Source organism: Siniperca chuatsi, linkage group LG8 (assembly GCF_020085105.1).
Source record: "Siniperca chuatsi isolate FFG_IHB_CAS linkage group LG8, ASM2008510v1, whole genome shotgun sequence".
In the NCBI taxonomy this organism is placed as follows: Eukaryota; Metazoa; Chordata; class Actinopteri; order Centrarchiformes; family Sinipercidae; genus Siniperca; species Siniperca chuatsi.
In genome coordinates, this window is record NC_058049.1 from 16,783,059 (window position 1) to 16,808,064 (window position 25,006).

General features: G+C 41.7%; 4 protein-coding genes across 6 annotated transcripts; 2 read left to right on the plus strand and 2 right to left on the minus strand.

Moving 5' to 3' along the window:
• Positions 1-43: 43 nt before the first annotated feature.
• klb (klotho beta) lies at positions 44-6,895 on the minus strand. The gene is made up of 6 exons (XM_044204786.1): positions 5,851-6,895; positions 4,114-4,627; positions 3,744-4,012; positions 3,398-3,654; positions 2,253-3,184; positions 44-1,748 (listed from the first exon to the last, which is right to left on the minus strand). Exons 1-6 carry the CDS (start codon positions 6,613-6,615, stop codon positions 1,333-1,335), a joined length of 3,153 nt encoding a protein of 1,050 aa, XP_044060721.1. The 5' UTR covers positions 6,616-6,895; the 3' UTR covers positions 44-1,332.
• A 468-nt stretch (positions 6,896-7,363) lies between these two features.
• On the plus strand, positions 7,364-12,276 carry tlr1 (toll-like receptor 1). The gene is made up of 2 exons (XM_044205359.1): positions 7,364-8,711; positions 9,522-12,276. The coding sequence occupies exon 2, from the start codon at positions 9,529-9,531 to the stop codon at positions 11,932-11,934; it is 2,406 nt and encodes an 801-aa protein (XP_044061294.1). The 5' UTR covers positions 7,364-8,711; positions 9,522-9,528; the 3' UTR covers positions 11,935-12,276.
• Positions 12,233-20,079, minus strand: ints10 (integrator complex subunit 10). 2 transcript variants are annotated; one of them, XM_044205360.1, is made up of 19 exons: positions 19,802-20,079; positions 19,585-19,729; positions 19,378-19,445; positions 19,167-19,270; positions 18,847-18,986; positions 18,675-18,756; positions 18,438-18,578; positions 18,118-18,292; positions 17,230-17,399; positions 16,984-17,123; positions 16,641-16,794; positions 16,342-16,424; positions 15,809-15,964; positions 14,817-14,925; positions 14,261-14,340; positions 13,919-14,081; positions 13,672-13,765; positions 13,297-13,365; positions 12,233-12,782 (listed from the first exon to the last, which is right to left on the minus strand). In XM_044205360.1, exons 2-19 carry the CDS (start codon positions 19,711-19,713, stop codon positions 12,626-12,628), a joined length of 2,214 nt encoding a protein of 737 aa, XP_044061295.1. In that variant the 5' UTR covers positions 19,714-19,729; positions 19,802-20,079; the 3' UTR covers positions 12,233-12,625. The 2 variants fall into 2 exon arrangements, with proteins under 2 accessions (XP_044061295.1, XP_044061296.1); XM_044205361.1 differs by lacking the exons at positions 13,297-13,365; positions 19,802-20,079.
• Positions 20,080-20,164: 85 nt separating this feature from the next.
• LOC122880340 (mitochondrial nicotinamide adenine dinucleotide transporter SLC25A51-like) lies at positions 20,165-24,301 on the plus strand. 2 transcript variants are annotated; one of them, XM_044205370.1, is made up of 2 exons: positions 20,165-20,510; positions 22,382-24,301. In XM_044205370.1, the coding sequence occupies exon 2, from the start codon at positions 22,460-22,462 to the stop codon at positions 23,393-23,395; it is 936 nt and encodes a 311-aa protein (XP_044061305.1). In that variant the 5' UTR covers positions 20,165-20,510; positions 22,382-22,459; the 3' UTR covers positions 23,396-24,301. The 2 variants fall into 2 exon arrangements, with proteins under 2 accessions (XP_044061305.1, XP_044061304.1); XM_044205369.1 differs by having other exon boundaries at positions 20,237-20,511; positions 22,385-24,301.
• Positions 24,302-25,006: the final 705 nt, after the last annotated feature.

Consider the following 25,006-nt stretch of genomic DNA (forward strand, 5'->3'; position numbering starts at 1 on the left):
TGATATCCATAGGGGTGGTATATATTGAAAAACAAGGTCAGTGTGCCATTTTAGATCATCTTTAATGCAAAATAAAAGTGTTCTCAGAACAAACCTAAACAGGGTTTCAGACAATGACTATCAAAATACATTCAGTCATTACCATGTGATCACTTACTTTTAGTCAGGAATGCTCTAAGATGAAGTTAGGCAGCACTGGTCTGGTAAGCAGTTTTCAAGTCTCAAGTGTGTATCACATGCAGTCTTGTGAACATGAAGAGTCAGTTGCTTTCCATTGCTGCAGTAAACAGCAAACAACTCTTTTTCATCTGTTGATCCCAGTTAAACCAGTGTGTCTGTCTCTCATATACAGTACACTTCATACAAATCAAAGATGGAACTCATGGGGTGTATGCTTTTGAAGACAGATAAGGACAAATAGAAGTTCAAAGAAAATCCTTTACTCTTAAGTGACCAGAAAATCCTCAGAGAAGCACTTTAGAAAATCAATTAAGATATAGGCTACTGATTCAAAGTGATGGAGATGTGTTACATGCTAGCAACAATCATGCCAGCTTCTAAAATGCAAAGCCATCTCAATGGCCCACAGTCAAAAACATTGCTGGACACTAACACATGAGCATACACTACTTTTTGGTTTTCTTCCCATTTTTTTTTTAACAAAAGACAGTTTCATAGTTTCATCAGAGCTTCAAACTGTGACACTAGGGGGCATCATTGTCCCATGGAGACTCAGTCTGGCAAACAGCAAACATCATGTCTCCTGTTTGAATTAAGTGGATACCATTTGAAAATACATTTTTAAAACTTGTTTTACAAGTTGTTTTACAAGTTTTAAATTGGCACAATCCACAATTAAATCTGAGCTAAACTTATTGTATGTCATATAAAAGTCACATTTTAGTCTGATCTATACAATCTAATTATCGCTGGCTGCCTTTATTACAACCCTAGAATCATGCCATTGACATATTTTCTCCATAATGGAGGTCATACGTAAGGTGAGCAGTTAGGTAAAGCATTTCTTCTCCTTTATAAGTAAACCACAGAGCTCACATAATCAACTTTTGTAAAAGAACAACATGTGAGCCAGAGTCTTTAGCATTCATTAAATCTATTGCCATCTTATAGTCATTTAACTGTAGAAACACACTAACAAAATAGCTTTTACAATTCTTCTAACCAATCACCCTCCATCTAAATAACCCGTTATTACAGTAAAATGAATGGAGACACTTTCTCTTGAAAGTAATTGTTGGTAAACTGATCACACATTTGACACAAGCACAGATACAAGCATTATTGTCAATGAGCCAAACACAGTCTCTACAGTCAGCACTTAATAGGTGGACATGAGCATACAGGGACTCCTTCCCTTCTTCTCCTCCTGTTCACCCTCCTCCCCCTGCCTCTTGCTTGATTTCTCTTGGTGACGATGACAAAGATGACAAGTGCCGCCAACATAACAGATGTTATTAGGAGACAACCTCCAAAGACCAGCATCGCTTTGTTCTTGAACATCCATTCACATACAGAGCAAGGTTCATGCAGCTCACTAAACCTGCAGGTCTGCATGGTGTTATTCTCAGGGAAACCGCCATGAGTGATGATTTCTCTGTAGACGGCGACCGAAGCTTTGGCTTTGGATTGGTGGTGGGTTGAAGTGAAGAGGCCAAACTGGGGGACGTGTTGATCTTGCAGCTTCCACACGTAGAAGCCCTGCAGGTTGATTCCATCTAATTGGTGAGCTGGAGACAAATATAATAAAAGAGAATAAAAGAGATGTGAGTTAAGAATCACACATTGACTCTCCAATTCTTCCTCCTCTTCGTGCAATATGAGTAACCCGGATATACTGTATTTTACGATTAACAAAAACAACCAGATGTTAAGAATACATGCCCATGTTAGAAAACAACATGTGTGCAAATACAGGTGAGCTAAGGGCCATAAAGGGCAAAGTATGAACACAACACTAATCAACAATGTCACAGTACTGTTTTTCTCTCCCATCCTCTTTTTTATGATCTTCATGGTTTCTCATTAAGTCTAAGTTTTATAATACAACACAATATGGTCATAAAACCTGTATTGCCTGAGGAGCTTTGCCTCTGTCTCAACATCCTGATCACTGCAGAGGTCCATTTTGTTCCTACTACTGAAAAATGATTACTCAAAACATTCTGGATGGGAGAATAACATCACATATTGGCAGACTGATGGAGATGAACGACCTGAAATGCATGTCCCACCTTTGAAGGCCTCCTGCAGATAACTCCTGAGAAAGTGTTGTCTGAGTTTGTCCTCCACAAGAGCCTGGTCATCAATCCCACTGGCTGTGACGATGATGGGCAGAGCCCCTCCATATCTCTGGCTCACCCAGTTCAGGATCTTCCGCAGGCCCCAGGGTACAAGAGCCTGCCCTTGACTGGAGGAGGGCCAGGTGGGATCAGAATGGGTCAGACAGCCATGATCAGGGGGTTGTTTCTGCTGAAAATTTGCCTGTGTGTAGGGATATGGAATGACCAAACGGGTGGTAAAATGGTTCAGCGCAATAAAACTCAATGTCCCTCTTAGCTCCTCCCTCTCAGTCTCAGTAAAGCTAGGAATAGGGGATCCAGGGAGGCCCATCACTTGAGCGCTCTCCTCCAGGTATGCCTTTATTTCTTGTGGGTAGTCCTCCTTGCTATGCTTCTCCTCATATCTAGTTCCCAGCAGTGGGTCTAAGAAGCGACCAAGTTCAAACAAAAGGAATCTCTGTGCTGCTGCCGTATGTGAGTCCAGGAAGGGGTTTGCAGGTTCGGCCCAGTCAGCATGTAATGCGAGTGATACCAGTGCTCTCTGTTGACTAGAGTGTTCCCTCTCATACAGCCTCCAGGCTTTTGCATGAGCCAGAAGAAGGTTATGAGCTGCCTGATGCTTCTCTTTCCCACTGGAATAAACATCTATCAGTCTGTTTGGCTCATTGATGGTGATCCAGTATGGAACCCAGGAGCCTAGCTGCTGGTAGCACAGTGCTGCATATTCCTGAAAGGCCTCCACTGTGCTGTAGTTGAGCCAACCACCAGAGGCATGCAGTGGCCCAGGCAAGCCCAGATTTGGAGCTCTGTGTGTGGGGTAGTAGATAATAACGACAGCCTGCAGGTCCAGCTTCTTGAGCTCGGTCAGGACACAGCGGTAGTACCTTTTAGATGCAATAACAATGTGAAACAGGATCATAGAATCAAGAGTTAATGTATGTAGACACAAAGAGAGACTGAGTCAGATATCTTTAAATTTATCTGAATCTGGCTAAAATCTATGGTGTGGATCAGGTTATGTTTTTGTTTTGAATTGAATTGCATTGAACTGAAATTAATCAAATCGAATTTGGGAAGACTGAAATGTGTATTTCTACCTCAGAGCTTCAGTGTTCACATTAGAGAGGTCTCCCTGGGGTAAAATCAGAGACCAGTTTAGGGCGAAGCGGTAGTGAGATGCCCCAGTGGACGCAAACAGGTGAAGATGACCACGAATGGCCAAGTAATCAGTGCACTGGGTTCGTCTGGTGTGGATCGTCACCCCTGGGACTGGATGCAATGATCCGTCTCCTGTCACGTTCCAGCTGTACAAATGGGGGTCAGTAAACTGTGGTGAGAAAGGGTAGAAGTGGACCTACAATAACAGAAAAGACATTAAAGAATATCAGGGTGAATATAGCCATTCATTTAACATTTTTCTTCTGAGTCTCTCTCTCTTCTTACCTGTAAAGTGGAGTCAGCAATACCCCAGTGAAATTCGCAGGGGAAACGGCCTTTGAGCTCTCTGGAGGTTTCATCACTCGGGAAACCATTGTCAGCGACAACACGCCTGTAGTACTGAGCAGTGGTCTTGGGGGTCCTGGTTCGGTTTGGTTGGCTAAAGTCAATGTAGAAAAGGCCTCGCCTAACAGTGAAGCCATAATTCCACTCAAATCCATCCACCAGTGACCATGCGGAGTAGCCAAACACCTGCACACCATCAAACTTGATAGCTGTAAAAGAAAACACAGCAATAAAGAGTGGAAAGATTTTTTTTTTCTCTCATTACATTGTCTAAATTGTATTTGTTTGCTCTTTCCACTTCTTCTCTTACCTTGCAGGACCTGGTTGATAAACCTCTTCATCAGGTAAATGGCCACTGTGTCCTCCTTTCCCACACTGGCTTCAGAAAACCAGCCTCCCTCAGCCACCATCACCCTTGGGTCCCCATACTCCAGCTTTATCCAGCCCAGTACGCGCCTCAGGTCTGGGGTCACAGTCTGCCCATACTGGACCAGGGCACGGCCCAGACGGAGGTTGTTAGGCCCGAAGGACAGAGCAAAAAAGTCAGCCGTTGTCTGCACCCAGAGCTTCTCCTCAGGGGAGAATGTGGGCAGGAGGGCCCCGTGCTTGATTTTTAAAGAGACTGGGTAGTCCCCATCACCAAAGATGGGGTTGGCAAACCAGCCAAGGGCAGCCTCTATTGACTGCTGGCAAAGGTCAACATTAGCAGCTGTGGCTTGGCCTCTTTGAGGCTCAACCCAGTGGGATCCCAAAACAATGGATACTTTACCCATCTGAGTTGGACGGAAGTGGGTGTCGTAGGTGTGCCATGCTTTGGCGTGTGCCTGGAAATCACAGCAGACACAGTATTATGAAAGACTGTACTGTAGTCTACAACACAATCATAATAGTACAATAGGCCTTTTTCACAGAAGACATTTTGACATGTCACTGTAACAAAAGCACACATGTAAATAATAAAATTAATGATGGCTGAATTCCATTTAGCTTCAGTTTCAGTGTCAGTGGTATTGTGCATGCTGGCTCACGGTCACATTGTCAATTGAACACAATAGAGCCATCATTAATGCTATCAGTAGCACCTGTGCTTTTCTCACAATTACAAGTCAAAATGTCTGCTGTGAAAAGGGCCTATCATGCTTTTAAAACACTGAAAAAACTTTAAAGCACTCACAGAGGACATATCTCTGCCACAGCTGTATAATCTTCTGAATGTGTTATTATAGTGATAGAAAACTTTTATAAATGAGACACAAAGTACTGTAAATGCAGTAGTTGATAAGAAAATAATCACTTGTTCCTCATGGAATTTGAAGTTGTATATATTTTCTTGAGATATTGTGCTAACTAACAGATAAATAAGCACCAAACAAATGGGACCAGAGACATAACCTACTTAGCAGAAATAAAAGAGTAATCATGAAAAAAATGTATTAGGCACCAGAGAATTACTATTTGTTCATGCTATCTGCACAGTGTTAGCTGTACACATACCATCTGTGCTAGACCGCATAAACGTAAGTGATTATTAATGAGGCATATCTCCATGACTTCCTGTCACACACTGTTTCCCTCCAGCACAACCGTGCTGATGTGTTGGACTTTGACCTCAATGTCTCTTTAAGTGTCCTGTTTACTGATCACAAACCTGTCAGAATAAAATGTGATCAACTAGACAGTGAGGAGATAAAATAAAAAAGTGAGCGTTAAGGCTTTGCAAATGGCTGCACCAGTTATATGTTACAAAGCAAGAAACCAAACTTCATAGTCTTTATTGATTTAATTTGATTGCAACAAAATATCAGAGCACTGGTGCAGTCTGTGCTTGCTTCACTGTCTTGTGACCTCACAATCATTTGGAGGATGCAAACATTCATTGACCATCATAAACTGAAACAGCTACAGAAGTTCAAAGTTCACGGAAAGTCTATATCAAAGAATTTCTTCATGTACTATCGTTTACAGACCAGGCAGATAAAGCACAGTATGAGTACAAACTGCATTCATCTACAGACTCACATTAATCAATTGACCCTGTCTAACTTACCCTGATCAGGTTGTGGGCCACAATGAGAGAGCCAGCAGGACCCCCTGTTTCTCCAGGTGCGTGCACACCTGTCCCATACCCCTGTACAGCCACCAGGTATGGATTATGCATTGTGAGCCAGTACTTAACACGGCTCCCAAATGTGTGGAAACAAAATGCAGCATACTCCTCAAACAGTCCCACCAGTGTGTCATTTTTCCAGCCTCCATGGTGCTCCTGTAGGATTTGTGGCAGGTCCCAGTGATGGAGAGTGACGATGGGCTCAATTTTCTTTTCCAGAAGCCTCTTTATGAGACAGCTGTAATGCTCCACAGCAGCTGTATTGGGCTGACCTCTGGCATTCCCATCAGGAAAGAGTCTGGGCCAAGAGAGAGAGAAAGAATATGATCTTACACCTAGATACTCTAGTGCCTCCACATCTTCTTCCCAGCGAGTGTAGCTGTCACTAGCCACGTTGGCAGTCTCAGTTGCCAAATTAGCACTGACAGTGGAGTGGGTGAAATGGTCCCAGATGGATGGGCCTTTCCCCTCTTGATCCCAGGCTCCCTCCGTCTGGAAGGCAGACGTCCCCGAACCCCAAAGGAATCCTGAAGGGAAGGCATCATGAAGGAAAGACTGGTCTTTGAGGATGGGGCCTGGCTTGGGTTGCTGCCAAATCTTCCTGCCCTCCCCAAGAGAACAGGCTGCCTTGTTCAAACCACACACCAACAACAGGAGGGAAAGTAAGAGCCACTGACGTATGGGAGGTGACGGATAGTTCAGCATACTGAAGGAGTCTAGCTTGTTTCAGAAATCCACTTGAAGGGCATAGCTGGTGTCAGTCAGAGCAACTGTTCTGTTTAATATCATAAATCCTCTTGTGACAAACAAGAGATCCATGATGGTGGAGGACAGAAGAGAATGATCACAGCCAGGAGAGAGGAACATCTGATGCTTTGAGGTGCTGCAGTATCCATCTGACAGCCTGGTCAGACTTCCCTATCTCTCCCTCAGTGTACTTGTGCTCCTACTCAGCCCCTCCCTACCACAAAATGATCACACATACAAAGGTTGACTCATATCTGCTTGTATTACTATACATCTGTGAAGTTTCTGGTGAATTATTTTCACCTGTAATTCCAAGAACACTTCATCCTTCATCAAAAAAAAAACCCTTTAAAAAAGATGACCAACACTTAACAGCATATTACTGAGCTATTCCTGTGAGGACACACACACACACACACACACACACACACACACACACACACACAGAGAGAGAGAGAGAGAGAGAGAGAGAGAGAGAGAGAGAGAGAGAGAGAGAGAGAGAGAGCTCTAAACATGCTGCTGATTGCTGTAAAAACAAGTTTGTGTCAATAATTAGCTTGTACTCTGCTCTTAGCTCCTTAACTAAGAAGTTGTTCACATTGCGTTCTGTCTGTTAACTAACACATACAGATCTTTAGCCCTCTTAAAGTAAGCTTTTCTTTGAAACACAAGTTTCAAACTTGAGTTAATGGATTTTATTTTATCCAATATGAATTCACATGTTCAACACATATCCAGCACATTTATTTAAAAAGAAGGAAGGAAGATACAATGTAGTGCAGCGTGAAACTGAAAAAAAACCCAAACTGGCTGTTCTCTGTTGTCTCCTGGCCAGAAGCTGCTAAGCACCTCCACAGTGATCTTCTAAGATTTGATCAAACCACGTCAGGTGAGAACAGTGACACCAGCTCATATGACCTTATTCAATTTAGCTCCACTTACCGTATGAGTAACAGTCACTGACCCAAGGAAACAGCAGTGCTGCTAGACTAAAAACATTGCTGGAAAGTGCGTGTGTTCATGTGTTTGTGTGAGTGTATTTGATAAAGCCTCCCAATCACAATAAAATAGGTCAAAGCACATCAAAAAGCCCCTTCCTCATCCTCCTTCATTAATGGCAGTGGCTATAGCCGTCTAGAGTAAACATTGTAATTGCCCTGGATACACTCTGCTTCAAGGCATTAGTGGGATAAGTTAATTTAGTTGGGAAATGGTCATCTACCACCCAGACTGACCTCAGTGTGGTCGCTAAGATACTACAGAAGACGCCTCCAAAACACTGAGCTGCATTTCAAATGTGTCATTCATGCAACTCACAACATTACAGGCAAACACATTATGTAATAAAGAGAATTGTTAATAGTTTGTAGGAGGGTATTTTTGTGAGAGCAGTCATGATTATGTCAGTTGCCCTGGTTTCTTTATGTAAATGCTTCAAACTGAGTGTCTTTGAGACAGGGGATTGACATCTTTTAAACACAGTCCACCTAATAAGAAAATGAAAAGAACAGTAAGAAATTTAAATCTAAATAGATTTAAATCTGAATAACTGAGCACTTAAATACTTTCACTCTCCCTACATATTGACATAATGTTATGCAAGTATCTCATCATGCAATAACAAAGCACAACAAACAGTAGTTTCCTCCAGTAAAAGGTTCTGTAGGCCTGCTATAAATAAAGAGGTAGTGAAAAGAGGATGTACATAGATAAAAATGTGATTGGTCTGAGAATTGCTTTCGTTTCCACATCTGTATCCTCTCAGCACTGTTACTTACCGTAACATGAGCAGAGGTTGTATTGGAAAAACAAATGAGAAGAACAGAAGCAGACCCTATGGCTTTTAAGTTATTTTGAACCTCTGCAACTGAGATATTTTTGTAGATTTAAAAACTGCGCACAAATAGCTTTAACTACTTATTTAGACTGTCCACTTGGAGTGTATTCAAATTGATGGACTGCAACATATCAACTAATTAAAAACTCAATACTCAAGTCAATAACTTATTAAGCTGCAGTGCTTCCGCTGAAAAATCCATCTGACCTCAGTACAGGTTAGTGCACTCTTTTGTCTGTCTACGTACTGTATAGTGGTTGGATTTTGTTTTATTTAGAGTTAACTTTATTTATTTCTGGTTTTATTTAATTTATTCACAATTTTATTTTACCACCATTTTATTCAGATTGGAGGTGTCACTGTGACCAAAATATTATATACCATTTATTTAGTCCTTTTATCCAAAGCAATTTACAATAAGTGCATTACATGCAAAATAGCAGAATACTTGCTATGCATTGAAATGTAATGCATTTGCTCACTTCAGTATTTAAATATGGCTTTGTATTTAAAGAAACGAATGTGTGGATGCATACGTAATCCTAATCTTATGACTGATAAAAGGCAATTCATTTTCAAACTACTTCCTGTTATGACACTGCAGGTCAAATAAGGAAAAAACAATCAAATTACACATACTGTATGTGCCAGTTTATTAGGTACACCTAGCTATAACTAATGCAATCTAATACAACAGTCCTGCAATAAAGCCTACCTTCATGAAGGTTACAATGTTCAGTTTTGTTGAAACTGTTTTAGGTTTCAGGTGTAGACTGACTATTTTGTCCTTTACTATTTGTTTCTATTATTTTGTCCACCCCATTTATATCAATTTATGTACCTAAATAACAGAACCACCTCGCTGTATAACGCAATACAATTCAACAGTTTCAACAAACTGAAATTTATAGGATTTATTGCAGGACTGTTGCATTAGACTGCACTAGTTTAAGCTTGGTGCACCTAATAAACTGGCAACTGAGTGTATGTATCAGTAATAACATAGATGTTTATTTCCTTACTTCAGGCAAACAATGAGGCCTGTGACTGCTGCTCTCTGGGCGGCAGCCATGTTGGTGGGACTCCAGCTGAGTGCTTCATCCCCTGACAACATTGTAGACTGCTCATCCAAAAACCTCTCCTCTGTCCCAAGAGACCTGCCGCGGACGGTTGAGTTTTTAGACCTTTCATGCAACCACATACAGCAACTTCATCGAGGAGACTTCAAAAACACCACTCTCCTGAGGTTCCTCAACATTTCATGGAATAATTTGGAGGAGATCGATCCAGGGACGTTCCTCGACACGCCACTCCTGGAGGATCTAGACCTGTCACACAACCGGCTGAAGAACCTGTCGGGTCAGCGGTACCTGCTCCACACAGAGAACCTTCTGGCACTAAAGTTGAACTGCAACAAGTTTCTCACAATGACACTGGGGGGTGAGTTCAGGTCCCTGGTAAAACTAGAGCAATTAGCACTTGGTGCAAAAAACATCAGTATGGGCGATTTCAAGAACGTTGCTCAAGTGAAACTACGTACACTTACCCTTTTCCTGGAGGATGAACTGTGTTATGAAGCAGGTAGCCTGAAGGATGTTCATGCTCAAAGGCTTCAGATAGCCTTCACTAGTAATCAAATAATAGACCATGATCTGCTTGCTGATGATCTGTCACTCTTTGTTGAAGTGGAGTTGATGAATATGACTGGAGGCTACAAAGACTTAAGCGAGCAGTTGAGAAAGATTGCAGAAATCCACACATCTCATCTTTATCTCACCAAAATATCAATCGACTGGCCAGACTTAACTCACTTTGTAAATGTGGTTCTGTGTACATCTATTACCCATCTGAGCGCCTCTGATGTGGTCATACACAAGTTGCCTAGAAAAGACACTGATGTGGCCAAGACATCTAAAATGAAGTCCTTCACAGCCAGAAGGGCAGTGGTGACATCTTTCTTCTTTTCACAGAAGTCTGTATACAACTTTTTTATCAACATGCCAGTAGAGAGTGTAGCGATCATTGAGACTCCAATCATACACATGACATGCCCAAAGTCGCAGAGTCCTATCCTCCAGCTGGACTTCTCATTTTGTGCTCTCTCTGACTCCATCTTCTCCAGAGTGGAGGGTCAGAAGACTGTTGAATGTGAGAATCTGGATAACGTGAGGAAATTGACTCTGGTAGGCAACAATCTTAAGAGGCTCCAGTTGCTGAGCAAACGTATACAATACATGAAGTCCCTGAAACATCTGGACCTCAGCCTCAACTCCCTGGTTTATGATGGTGTGGAAGATTGTGTCTGGCCACCAAACATCATTAATATGACTCTGTCTTCTAATGGACTGACAGACTCAGTTTTTAAATGTCTACCGAAAGGAATGGAGACACTGGACCTCGAGAACAACCAGGTTTCTATAGTACCATCATCTATCTTGAAACTGGAAAACCTTTCATCTCTGAATCTAAATGCCAACAGGCTGCGGGACCTGCCAGTATGTAACAGTTTCCCCCAACTGAATGAGCTTCTGCTCAAGTCAAATTCCCTCCATGCCCCGTCAGTGAACAAGCTGGAAAGCTGCCCCAAACTGAAAACCCTGGATGTCAGTTACAACCCCTTCACCTGCACCTGCGCTCTGAGGAGTTTAATAAGTCTTGGCATCGAGTCTGAAAAGGAAAGTCTCACAGGAATTAAACTGTTGAGCTGGCCATTGGACTATTACTGCACCTACCCTGAGGCCTTTAGAGACTCCACCTTGAAAGACATCTGGATCTCAGAGGTCTCCTGTAATGTTGGCCTTCTAGCTGCCACCATCTTGTGCCCAGCAGTGATGGTGATTATCACAGTTGTGACCCTGTGCCATTGTTTGGATGTTCCCTGGTATATGGACATGATCTGGCAGTGGACCAGAGCCAAACATCGTGCCAGAACGCGACAAGTTCGAACTGAAGATCTGGTGGGTGTCGAGTTTCATGCTTTTGTGTCTTACAGCCAGCATGACGCAGACTGGGTGCACAATTCCCTCCTCCCCAACCTTGAAGGCCCTGCAGGAGGGCTCCGAATCTGCCATCATGAGAAAAACTTTGTGCCGGGAAAGACAATAATCGAGAACATCATCACATGTGTGGAGAAAAGCCGACGCTCTGTGTTTGTGCTCTCTGCTCACTTCGTCAAGAGCGAGTGGTGCCATTACGAGCTGTACTTCGCCAGCCACCAACGCCTTGCTCAGGGCTCGGACAGCGTTGTGCTGGTGCTGCTTGAGCCTCTGCCTCAATACCTGATCCCATCCAAGTACTACCAGCTGAAGTCCATGATGGGCCGGCACACATATTTGGAGTGGCCTCAGGACAGGGCCAAGCACAGGCTGTTCTGGGCTAACCTCAGAGCTGCCCTACAGGCGGACCTGCCAAATGCTCCAGTCGCAGAACTAGAGCAGTGATTGCGGAAGGCAGACTTAAAGAGGAAGAGGAAGTGTGTACTGGACTGACGGGAAAGCTGTAGGAGTAAAAACATGTGGGTGCTCTGGGGATAAAAAGAAGTGTGTTTCTAGTATTCTTTGACATGAGCATACTTTCTTAAGCTACAGTATCTAATTTTTTTTCTTGTACTATGCGCTGAAAATGAACTGATTGCTCTTATAAGGTTGTAATAAATCATATAACAGGTCAACTTCTCTTTAAATCATTTAGAGAACATTCAATGGAAACGTTTATATAAACTAACAATTTGATCAAATGTGTAACAAAAACAATAAACTTTACTCAAGAATATCAAAAATGCACTTCATTCTTTTGTCAATATTGACTCCCACAAAATGTCACAATATGATTAAACCACTTAAAATGTGGTTAAGCACAAGTTGTGGTTAACACCAGTAAAGACGAAAACTACACACATACAAGGAAAACTGCATGAGCACTGTATATTCAGAAAACCAGTATTCTCTCCAACTCTCTGAGAAGAGACTTATTATTTTCTTAAGAGTTCGGTGATGAATGATAAAGACAAGAGAGCGAGAAATGTTTCCAGTGTTGAGAAACAGCTGTTGGGATCATAAAGTCAGTCCAACTGCATTAAAACTGCGCCCAGAATATCAACTATGAAAAGGTTCAAAAGTCACATGACAGGTGTCAAGGAAGAGACTGGATGATGATGATTTTCTCGTTGATGCAGAAACGGTGAAGCACAGTGAACAGGTTCTCTCCACAACGTGACACCTGCCTCTCCATGGCCAGACGGAAATCTTCCTTCACTCCTTTGGTGATGCCACGAGTCACTGTGTGGTGTCTGAAAAAAAATAAATAAAAAGGATATAAAAATAAACACAAACATACATATGGACAGTAATGTATTTTTGTGAGATGATTTGTGATAAACACAGAGACTGAGATCTATGCAGTAAAGACAAAATCATGGAAAGCATGTTACTTTTTCCCTGCGGACATAAATCAGCCGGTCAAGATTACAAAACAGGTATAATCACCATAAATAAAAACCACATAAAACATGTCCACAAATGAAATGAGATCAAGTGTTATGAAAAAGGCAAAAAACTAAATTGACTGCACAACAAGACCAACATCATCCTCAAATAACGACAACAGTAGTGATGACCACAGAAAAATGAGCAATGGCTCAAATAAACAAATGCCGACAGGAAATCATAAAACGACTAACTCTTGATGTAAAATGACAGGCCCAAATCAAAACTGGGGGGATGAAAGCCTTGAAGGTGGGGATGAAGGGAGGGTGACTTGTGAGGGGGGAGGGATGGGACTGTGGGAGTAGGGGCCTGGGGTACCTGTCCATCGTCTGCACCCCTTGTAGCAGAAGGGTATTTAACTCCACCCCCAGGGCGGGACTAGGGTTCCTGAGGGACAGTAACATTCAACAACTCTGTCAGTGAGGGTGCATTCAAGTGTCTTTACTTCTACAGCAATGAATGAAGGAGTTTAATAAAAGCTTTATTCTAACTATTCTAACTAACTATAAATCCCTTCTCTTTAGAATATCCGCTCCATTAACAGCATTTTCAGTTCAAAGTACAATTTTCCCCACAGGCCATGTCTACTTAGATCATCAATCAACAGCACTGTTCTCTTTAAAAACAGCAACAGAACGGGAGTGTGCAGAATCACGATGCAAACTGAATCGTTTCTGGATGCGAGGTGCTTACTTGATAAGCATTCCCTGATTGGGCAGCAGCTCCAGTTGAATCCTTCCCCCTTCAGGAGTGCGTAGGTATGCAAACTCCTCCAGCATGTCAATGTCTGACAAAAATCATGAGCTTATGGAAACTAACATCTGAGAAATGAGAACACAGACAAAGTAACCACAGAGTAATTGGTCTATATATAGTATTTGCCGATGCATTCTTGTCAGGCTTTATTGTAGTTGTGTGTGTAGTTACAAAAAAAGGATACTGGTGACATAGTTGAAGAAATTCTCATACTGGAAACTGCCTTGCTGACAGATTTTATCCACTGCCTTTAAAAACAGCATCTCGCCCTGTGGCCAGTCATGCTGCAGGAGCACCACCACATGACCGAGGGACAGGTCGTCACGACTGTCTGTAAAGGCACGGAGCTGATTGTACAAAATGAGAAAAAGACAAAGTGGGTTAAACAATGTTTAATATCTAAATTGTCTAGATATAGAAAAATGCATTGGCACAAATAGTACTTGTATCACAATACAACTTTAAAAATCATAAACTCCAACCCCAAAATTTCATGCATTTACACAGACTTAACTAGTTAAAGTACCTTGAAGCAGGCCAGCATCAGCTGGAGGCAGAAAGGTAACACAGCTTTACTGGTGCAGGGAAGCAATCTCAGGTCATTACCTAGACATGATGATCACAGTTGTATATTTCTCTGTCACGTGATAAATGGTGTCATTCATATTATTTCTGTATAAAGGGACAACAGTAGTTTCAACAAAGTCAGTTCTTTCTCAATAATATGTAAACTGCAGCAAAGGGAACTTGGGATTGTTTCTGGTCACAACAATCTATCGTAGAAAAGGTTTCAGTCGTAGTGATCTGGACACTGTTTTCAGAATCAAGACGTTTCGGCTCCCATCCGGAAATCATTCTCATTTGAGAATGACTTCTAGGGACTACCCCGTGTCACAACAATCTGTCAACATACAGACTCACATGATGCCACCGTTTTTATAAGAATATGAAAAAATATGAAACCATTTTGCGCTCAATACAAAAAGGTATTATAGATGTCAACTTTACACAACAAGTTAAAAGCTGTTCACAGGTCAGAATCAGTGACTGACCATTGTTTTACCAAAGCAGGAAGTGTTTACCTTTCCTCGTTTTGGTCTTGACTCTACCCTGATCCTCTAGGTTCTTTGTTGGTTCTTGGTTTGGGGGCACTAGCCCACTGACAACATCAAGCAGCTTCTCACAGGCCATCTGATTAACAGATACAGTACAATACATACATCAGATGTGTAAACAGGGCAGGGCTATTTACTCAAACTTTTGTACAACAAGTTGTGAAAATGAGTTGTCTATATTTATTTTGTCATTTGTACTCTGAATCCTGTTGTACGCACATGTTGTCCATGTATCTTCATGTATGTCCATATCTTTTTGCTGGGCGAAAAACCTTTTCTTAAAAGTAAAGTTTTTATACCTGGGAAAGTTTATAGATCATTTAGGCATGCATGTCAAATAATGCTACTATGCATGTTCAAAACCTGGTATAAATGTTTGCTAAATGTAGAAAATTTGGGGCAAAATAATTACATATCAGATAGTCAGAATGGTTAAATTGATACGTATATGTAGCAAGATCAGCATTATATTGTACTAAACGTCTGAAACCGAATCTCTGACATTTGAATTCTGCAGCAGTTGTGTGCCTCTAGAATTGACCTGAACTATAACGCCATCTACAGGCTAGTTGGTGTTATAGATTACAGAGTGTAGAGTGTTATGTTATGCAATAACTCTAAATGCAGATTTTAGAATATGTTGAGAGCAAAAAACCCCAAACTCCTATGTATATAACAGTGCAATGTAGACATCATTATAGACAAGATTAGAACAACAGACATCTACAGAAGTGGGATTAAATCACAAATTTAAATATGTTGCAAAAGAGACAGCAATTGCTGCTCAATACAATAGTACAACTCCACATATATTGAGCCAGGTGTGCATTCAGAATATGGAAAAAGGTATGGAAGAGACATGCAACCTGTGTTTGTATATGCATGTCTCCTGACACCTGACAACCTTAAATATAAGAGTATGGTTGTGTGAGTGTTTGCATGTGCATGTGTGTGTGTACCCTGTACTCTCCCAGTGCGTAGTGGCAGGAGGCCTGCTGTATGAGGGCCCTGTGGTGCTCCAGACTGGCCTGACCTGAGGGGCTGTGCTGCCCAGGCTGAGGTTGCTGCACTGCAGCCATCTGGTGCAGGCTGGAGAGGGCCTTACGATACTGTCCCTGGAGAGACACACACATACGCACAATCAGCATATAGTCACAGACAACGCATGATAAATAAATATCTCCCTATTACTATATATTGTATTAATTCTATTAAATTTCTCTCAGTTTCATCCACTTGCTGTCATCAGTTGTGTTATGTTTCATAACCTCTATTTGCCCCTTTCTTTAAATACTGTATAAATTAAGATACATGTATTGATATGTTCTTTGCTGCTCTTCCAATTACTACATTTCCCCACAGGCATCACTAAAGTTTAATTTAATCCAGTATAACATGATAGAATACTTTAGAAAAAATACAGACCACAGATAAAAGGGAAGCAGGTGTCTGGTCACAAACAGAAAACAAAAACATCCTAACTGTTTCTTGCCTGGTATATGATCATGTCAGAGAGGAATATTCTGAACCACAGCCAGCTGTCTGTCTTCCAAGAGGCACAGATCTTCTTGAACTCTGTTAAAATGCAATGTTACAAAAACATTCAAATGATTAAGACCTTTTTTCCCTTATGCCTCCTTAAAGAGATTTAAAGAAAAGTTGTATAGAGAAATGGTTTAAAAGCCATAAAAACACATCTGCAGCTGTAGTGGTTGCCAATTTATAATATTGTGACTGAACCCTCACTGGGTGGGCAAACCAAAAACACACATGGACAGAAGAAGTGTTTACCAGTCTCCAGGCTGTCGTGGGAGTGAAGAAGGTCCCAGCTTTCCCTCGCTGTGCGGAAGCTCTCCAGAGTCTCTGTCCAGCTGGGCATCTCAGTCTTGTTCACAAAAATGTGTCGACCGCGACCTTTTCCCAACCCTTCCTCATCATCTGAGCTCTACAATGACACACACACACACACACACAGAGTAACAAAACAGCAGATACAACGGAAACACACTGGATGCTAAAACCTATTTAAGAACACATACAAACAACCTTGCACACAAAAAGTGATCCATCAGTCTTTCTCGGCTCTCACAAAAATCTGTTAGAAACATGTAAAGGATTTCTGATCTGTTCTCACCATTGTCTTCTCCCTCCCATCTGCCAGTTTGCGTTTCTTATGTGCATGTTTCACTGCTGCTCTTTCCACCTCCACATCATTATACACCGAGCTGAAATCCTCTACAAGGATCCACGGCCCCGAACCCAATGCATTCACACCTGCCAAACATGAACACATCATTTGATCATCTAAGCTTTCATTTAAAGGACAACAGAGATGCATATCCTGAAGAACTAGAGTGAGCTTGCAAAGATAGAGGCTGACCCTGGAATAGTGCAGGCTGTACAGCTGAGACATAGAGGAAGGCGCTGCGGAAGAGGACAAGTGCAGCACAGATGACCACTTGACTGCAGCAGCGGGACCTTGTGTCTCCTTCCAGACCAGGCAGGTAGCGACACAGCTCCTTCACTCTCTGCAGCATGTCTACGTAACTCCTGGAGCATAAAGTACAGACACAGAAAAAGAAACACCCCTTTAAATACATTTATACTCTTCAAAGGGCCAACGCTACAGATATAGAAAGGTATATAACATCTGTAGGTACATCAAGGAATATCAGTGATCTATACAATCTCTTTCCCTATGCCTCTCACTTTTACAGATCAATTCAACAGTTTTTTTATATTTAATATTAAGATTATTTATGTTCTATGATTATGTTTACTGATTATGTAATATAACGTAATATACACATAGTACTAGCAAATTAGCACCCTTGAATATTCCTACACTACTATATATATATATATACACACTGAAAACATATACGCTGCCTTGCAACTATATTTCATTATGATCTATTCTGTCTCTGTCTCTTAAATGGGCTGACAGCAAAATCGATTCATCCACCATATCAATGACAAGTCTAAATATTAAAAACACCACAGTATAATGCAGTACAATTTAACAGCACCACAAACTGCAGCCTCCGAAATGACCATAAAGTTAAATCAACACCTCTCTAAAACACTTCCAATGAAAAATTAACATTATGACGTCGTGAACGTAGGATTTATTGCAGGGCTGTTGTATTAGACTGCATTCATTGAAGATAGGTGTACCTAACAAATGATTGTATATTATAAGAGTCACTTGAATACAAAACAACCCTGAAAATCAGTATTGGCTGATTGACAGGCATTGATAGACTACCTCTGTCCCTTGTCTCCCTGCCACTCGCAGCGTGCTCCAACCACAGCGAGGATATCCAACAGCCTCTCCCAAGGTTCTGCTACGACTGATGACTTTTCTGACAGGCCGTCAATCACATAACGCTGGGAGCCACGGGACACACTGGGTGACTTCAGAGACCCACCTTCTTGAGCGCCTGAAAGAAAGAACAAGAGGAACAGAAAAAAATGTCAGGCAGGCAGTGAATAGAAAAAATATGGAGATCTTGAGATTTGAAGTGATCACACTGGGTTAGCACAAAGAGAAAAGGACAGAACAACATCAACACAGTGCAGCTTTACCCTGTATCTGTGCATCAGGTGCGGGTCCACGGGTAATATAGCCGATGTAGAATTCAGCTGCTTTCAGCATGTACTTCTGCATCAGGCTGGCCGGCAAGCGCATGTCCATGTTGTTTATGACCAAAGGAAGAACATCACACACTGTAATAATAAGAAAGAATTTGTGTGAAAGTGATTGCATATAGCAAGTGGTTTTTGTAACGGAATAAAAAGTTTTAATTGAAGTGTTTCACTCACCAAAAAGTTTTCTGAAGCAGTTGACAGGAGTCTCCACATTCTCTGATGCCTCCGCCTCTAACAATGTTTCTCCTAGATTGACCTAAACATACGGCAGAATGTTACCAGTGACTGTGTCAGTGCTATTTACTCTAGGTTCAAATGTCAACACACAAGTGTTATTATTACATACCCCGTGTTGGACCACAGACTCTGGAAAGCGCTTAAGAAGGAGGAGCAGCATCTCTGCCTTCTCCAAAGTGTTGAAACACTGCTCTGTGGCTTTCAGTAGCATCTCACACTGCACACGGCCAGGCAGTGTCTCAAAAAGCCCTTGGGGAGACAAACACACACATAGAGAAAAATAGACACTCAATTTCCAGAACACACACTGTTCCTCTCATGCCCACCTACACTTCATTATCACACTCACATTAGTAAGGATGCTGTAATGTATACTAATGTATGCATGGCCTGGCCTGTATACTAACAAGGCAATTAAACGCCTATCACCTCGTAAAAACTGTGCATGTTTGTCCTGAGAGTCACTGCGCAGGGCGGCTGTGATGACGCTGATCTCCCGCCAAACAATGGGCTGATCTGGAAAGTTTATAAACCTAAAGGACAGACAATTCATTGGCAACTGTCTGTCTGTTAGCTCAGACTCAGCAAAGTGCACTTGACATTAATATTAGTACCACAGAGGTAGTACACTGTAACTCACATGTCATACAGCAGTCTCCCTGCCGATGCTGTCCTCTCTGCGTTGCGTTCAATGATGTACATTTCATACTGTGAAAACATGTCAACCAAATTTTAACAAATGACTTATAACTATTCCAAACACGTGATAATGCTTGACTGATATATTTAGAGAAATTCATACAACTCCGGTGGTTTGACTATAAGTAGCTGAGGTATATGCTGTTACCTGTATGTTGAAATCTGCAGGGTAAAGGGTTCTGGCAGTTATGAGCCAGGCTTTGGCCGCACAGGGATCATCAGAGACCAGCTCCCGGGCTCTTTTCACCAAAAACTCGCAGTCTTTTTGCGCTGACATTTTACATGAATCGAGCCTTCAGTGGTGAAAGCGACAAATTGACCCACAAGTAGTTCAGACTGAAATATAATGCATACGGTTCACTTACACGCTCAAGTCTCGGTGGATAAGTTTCAAGTGCAAGCTGTAACCAACGTTAGCGTTAAGCTAAAGATAGGTGTTCTGTGCAAAATGTAAGAATATAGCTAGTTAGCATTAGCTATGTGACTTTCAGTTGACATGTTTTCTAGAATTGTTCACCAGACCATGCTCTATTATTCAATTATATTATACATATAACAACCATGCATATCAAGACAAAGAAAAGCAACTAAAAGTCCTTCTGAAATGACCAGTCAAAGCTAAGCCTTTATTTAACGACACATTCTCTACCTTTACGCTATTGACGACACACCGTAGTCGTAAAAATGACCCTGCATTCTGCTTTACGACCAACATACCAAGCATTTCCTGATTAGCTAGTCGCACCAAAACAACGCGAGAAATAGTTAGTTTTAGCTTTTTACTCAACATATGTTGTGCGTCGAAAACATCCGGGATGATTTACCCACCCAAACTATCACTATTTACATCGTACAATACAATAAACTAAGTGTGCAAATGTGAAAGAAGCTCTCTGAAGTCAGTTATAGCCCCATCCATATATTCTCTGATCCGCAGTACTGCGCAGGCGCTAAATATGCACTCCTGTTGTCACCTGCTGTTGCTGGGGCTGCAGACACGACCCATGGTTGTGTCCCAATTACCCTGCGAAAAACTTTACTTCTCCAGAGACAGGACAGCGACTGGTGTAAACGGTAGGTAAAGACTAATTTATGAGCCCGGCTGTTGCTTAACCAAAACTGCTAGACGCCCTTTTGCCTCTTGACATTCAGTTGCTGTCAACGAAGTCTCCAACCAATCATCAACCAGCGCCTGTCCGTTTTGACTCTGATAATGCTAGCCACTTAGCATACTAGACAAGTATTTCACTGTAGCAAGCAGCCATTATATCTGACCCTGTTCTCGTGCAAGCCCGTCCAATCTTTACATTAAACATAAATCTGATTGACTGTTTCTAATATAACCGAGGAGGCCCAGTCACTAACGTTCAGCTAGCTAAGTTGGCTAACCAGCATTTAGGTGTGTAGCTATTGAGCTAAGCATGCTAGCCCGTCGGTGATTTGTCGATTTTTAGCTAGCTATTTATACAGTCATTAATATTGCTTCGTGTCCTTGTTGAAATGTAAGTGTTAACTTAAATTAGGCCATTATGTCTGTATCAGCCTAATGACTGACAAACAAGCATGACTCGCTTAAGTTCAAAGGAAGCAGTAACGTTACATAGAGGGCGTGTTCGCCAAATATTGAGTTATGGAAAACCATCGGATTACGTAATAGGGTTGTTGTCTTCTGCTTAAATCCGTTGATTTAGTAAAGGTATCAATATCATAATGTGATTGTTTTTAACGTTTTCCATAATGGTAAAATACTTGCTGCTTTCAAATATGACATTGCAAAATATAAGTACGGAACCATCACCAGTTAAGAGTACTCAATTATGCAAAGTAAAATAAGTCGGCAAATGTAGTTGCTGTTTAGGAATAAAAAAAAAATGTATCAGCGTAATAATATTTTATTTATTATATTTGCTTTTTAATTCCATAACAGGCTCTGGCACATCAGTAGCCATGTGGCAGTCTGGTTTGTCATACTGACCTGCAACTGAATTTCTGGAGTGATATTTTGGTTGACTTACTGTGACCTCTTGGTCTATATTTAGATAACTCCTAGACAACTTGCTTTATGTACTAAAGGTATTTAGACTCTTATTTTTAATTTTGGGATGACCTTGCTTTCACTTGAGCAGATTTGCTATTGCTCTTGTATGTGGTATGGTGTGTCACTAGCTTCTTTGATACTTGCTGGACTACATTAAACACGCTTTGTAATGCACATTAAATGAACAGACCTAGTGTCTTCTGCCACTCACAGTTGTGCTCTCCTCCCCCATGACTAAGCTGACACTTATCAGTCCGTTAAGTTGTGTAATAACTCTTATCAGGTGCCCGTTGGTGCAGCCTGGTTGTACAAGTTGAAGGCAGGTGGCTGAGATTAAACTTCAATCTGTTTCAGGAAGCAGCATGTATGGGCCACTTAATCTAGACCCTGACCAATATATTGCATATTGTAGAGAATATTTTCACAAATAAATTGAATCAGCACATATATTGGCAGATATGCAAAAAGAAATCGCATTACATTAATTTTTTATACATTGCAGTTTTATGTATATTTTATATTTAATAAATTACTTGCTAATGTTTGTATATGTGCATATGTATATACTGTATATCTTTGTCAAAACTCTTTGATAACCAAATTGAAGCGATGTTTGCCAAAAATGTGTTTATGTAAAAAAATTTAATTAAATCAGTCAGGGGAATATAATCTTTATCAGTGTTTTTTAAACTTTCAAATATTGCTTTATGTTGATTGGGCTCCAATTGAATCCTGTTTGTTCTTTACCAAAATGTAGGTAAGTTAGTGTGTATGATGTCCCCATTTTCACTTGTGACATCAGGTCGTCACTGTCTAACTCTCCAATGTTTTCTGTTTCCCTTTATGAAGGGAACAAAAAATAAAAATAATTTAATATTTTATCTGATATTTCCTTTCTCTTTCACAGGATATATATATTTTACAGAAGAGTGCGGTTCTGATGTGATGCTGGAGGAACAGGCTGTGACTTTGCACTGACCCTCCCATGGCTGTTAGCACCATGGACTCTGAGTCAGCCCGGACACCTCAGCCTCAGGCTGCCCTGACTAAAGGAGGCCGCTCCCTACTGTCTGCTGGGGCTCTGAGTGCCAGGCTGGGGCATCAAGGGAAGCATTATGTGTGCGGCTCCATTGCAGCTTTTACCAATATCGTGGTGACCTTCCCCATCCAGAAGGTGCTGTTCCGCCAGCAGCTGCACGGTGTGTTGGCCACTGAGGCGGTGCGGCAGCTGCAGAGGGATGGGTTGAGGAATCTTTACCGGGGCCTGCTGCCCCCACTGCTCCAGAAGAGCACTACAGTGGCCATCATGTTTGGCCTGTACGAGGACTTCTCTAGAGTCTTACTAGACCAGGCAGGTGGCAGCGGTATGCCGGAGCTGATCACCCGAAGCTTTGCTGCAGCATTGGCAGGAACCGCAGAGGCCATCCTAACACCATTTGAGCGTGTGCAGACTCTCCTACAAGACCATCGGCACCATGGGCGCTTCAACAACACAGCCCACACCTTTCGGACACTTCTGACTGAGTATGGTGTCAGAGAGTGCTACCGTGGCCTCGTGCCCATACTCGTCCGTAATGGCCCTAGCAATGTGCTCTTTTTTGGGCTCCGCGGGCCCATTAAGGAGCAGCTCCCAGAAGCCACTAGCTGGGGAGGTCACTTGGTTAATGATTTTGTGTGTGGAGGGTTGTTGGGGGCAGCCCTTGGCATCATGTTCTATCCATTAAATGTGGTAAAGTCCCGGGCTCAGTCTCAGGTTGGTGGAGCCTTCCAGCCTTGCAAGGAGGTTCTACTAACAGTGTGGAGGGAAAGGGGTGGCAGTTTGGCCATGCTCTTCAGAGGGGCCCACCTCAACTACCACCGTTCACTCCTGTCCTGGGGGATTATCAATGCCACCTACGAGCTGCTGCTGAAGCTCATGTGAGAGAGGGAATGGAGATGAGATCTAGAAAGGAAGAGAAAGTATGTAAAAGGAAAAACCTGTATGGAGTGATAGAGCCAGGTTGTTGAGAAGAAAGGAAATTATAAAGTAAAGCCAATGCACTTGCTATCTGGCACTGTTTTTTGGGATGCTCGAGTTTCCATGACTGAAAGACAGCAGTGAAGTTGCACTTCTGACAAGGGCCAGCAGTCAGTGTGAGATAAACAACCTGCCATTGTTACTATTTACTATTGTCAAAGTATTAAAAACAAGACACGCTTTAGCCTATACAAAACTTGTGCCAGGGTCCAATTGAAATGCCCTTGTTTGCTCTGTGTACAAAGATTTGGGGGAGCAAACTGAACTCCAGTGCTTTTTCCACAGTTTCAAGCAAAGGTTACTTGCCTGGAGAAGCTGTTTCTTTGTATGTGCCGTGTGCTGTGGTGTGTCTTGTTGACAATATCCGTCTGTTCATTTGACCAAGAGCACTTTCTCTGTGAGGCTGTATTCTGCCACTTAACTGAAACACTTTTGTACCTTTGACCATTGAAATACCCCAAGATTTATTGTCGAGGAGAGTGTAATAAGTGTTGGCCATTTTATTTCTCTTTTTGCTCCATCGCCACCTGTTCGGCATATATGTCGTTGATGAAATCAGAAGGCTAATACTTAAAATGATTGAAATAAGTATCAGTGATATACATGTTCTTGGAAATACTAGCAGACACAGGCAGGCTATTTTAAACATTTTCTCCTTTCACACATGATTCATCTTTGCCAGTTGGAGCTGAACTTTTTTCAAATGCTATTTGTCTTGGTTTATTTTATGTGCTACTGGCAGGGTGTATGTGTTATGAGTTTTGACAAGTGTCCATTGATGTATGTCAGTAAAACATACAGTTACAACCAGATCTTGTCTGTTTTTTATAATTTATTGCAAGGGAGAAAAATAACATTTAATGTAGACTTCTGTTGCAATAAATAGTACCAGCTTCAGAGAAAGACCTTTTTGATATTAATTTGACTATGCACTGTTCTTGCATTTGTTCATTTTTGGGGTATTGTTCGTTTATTGACTATACAACTAAGTGCTCCTCAATCTTTGTTTGCTTTTTATAAACTTTAATATCTCTTGTTTTATACATGTATCTCTCCCTCTGCTCACTCTTTTTTATATCTTCCCTTCTCTCACGCTTGCTCTCCTCTCTGTCTGTAACATCTGTTGACATAATGGGCTCAGATTTCAAGCTTGAGTAGATGCAGTCACCACGCAGCAGCTCTTGCTGGGTACAACAGTCCGAAGAGGAAAGGCATGCTGCTTGGACACTGAGAGAGAGACTGAACAGTAATGGTGCTGAGAGAAGAGGGTAATCTTCAGTGGCACAAAAAAGCTCAAGCTGCCATGTAAATGGATCACTTGGCCTATTTCTTCAATTCTTTTCATTTTGACTGTCCACAGTGTACTGTTTCATGAGATCTTTTCAGGATTTTCTAGGGTTTCCTCTTAGAAAGTAAGACTTTGTATTGAATTAGGTTTTGAAAGCAGGACACCCTTGCTTATATTAAATAATACTGTTTATATTTACCACTTTCCCTAAAGCACAAGTCACCAAA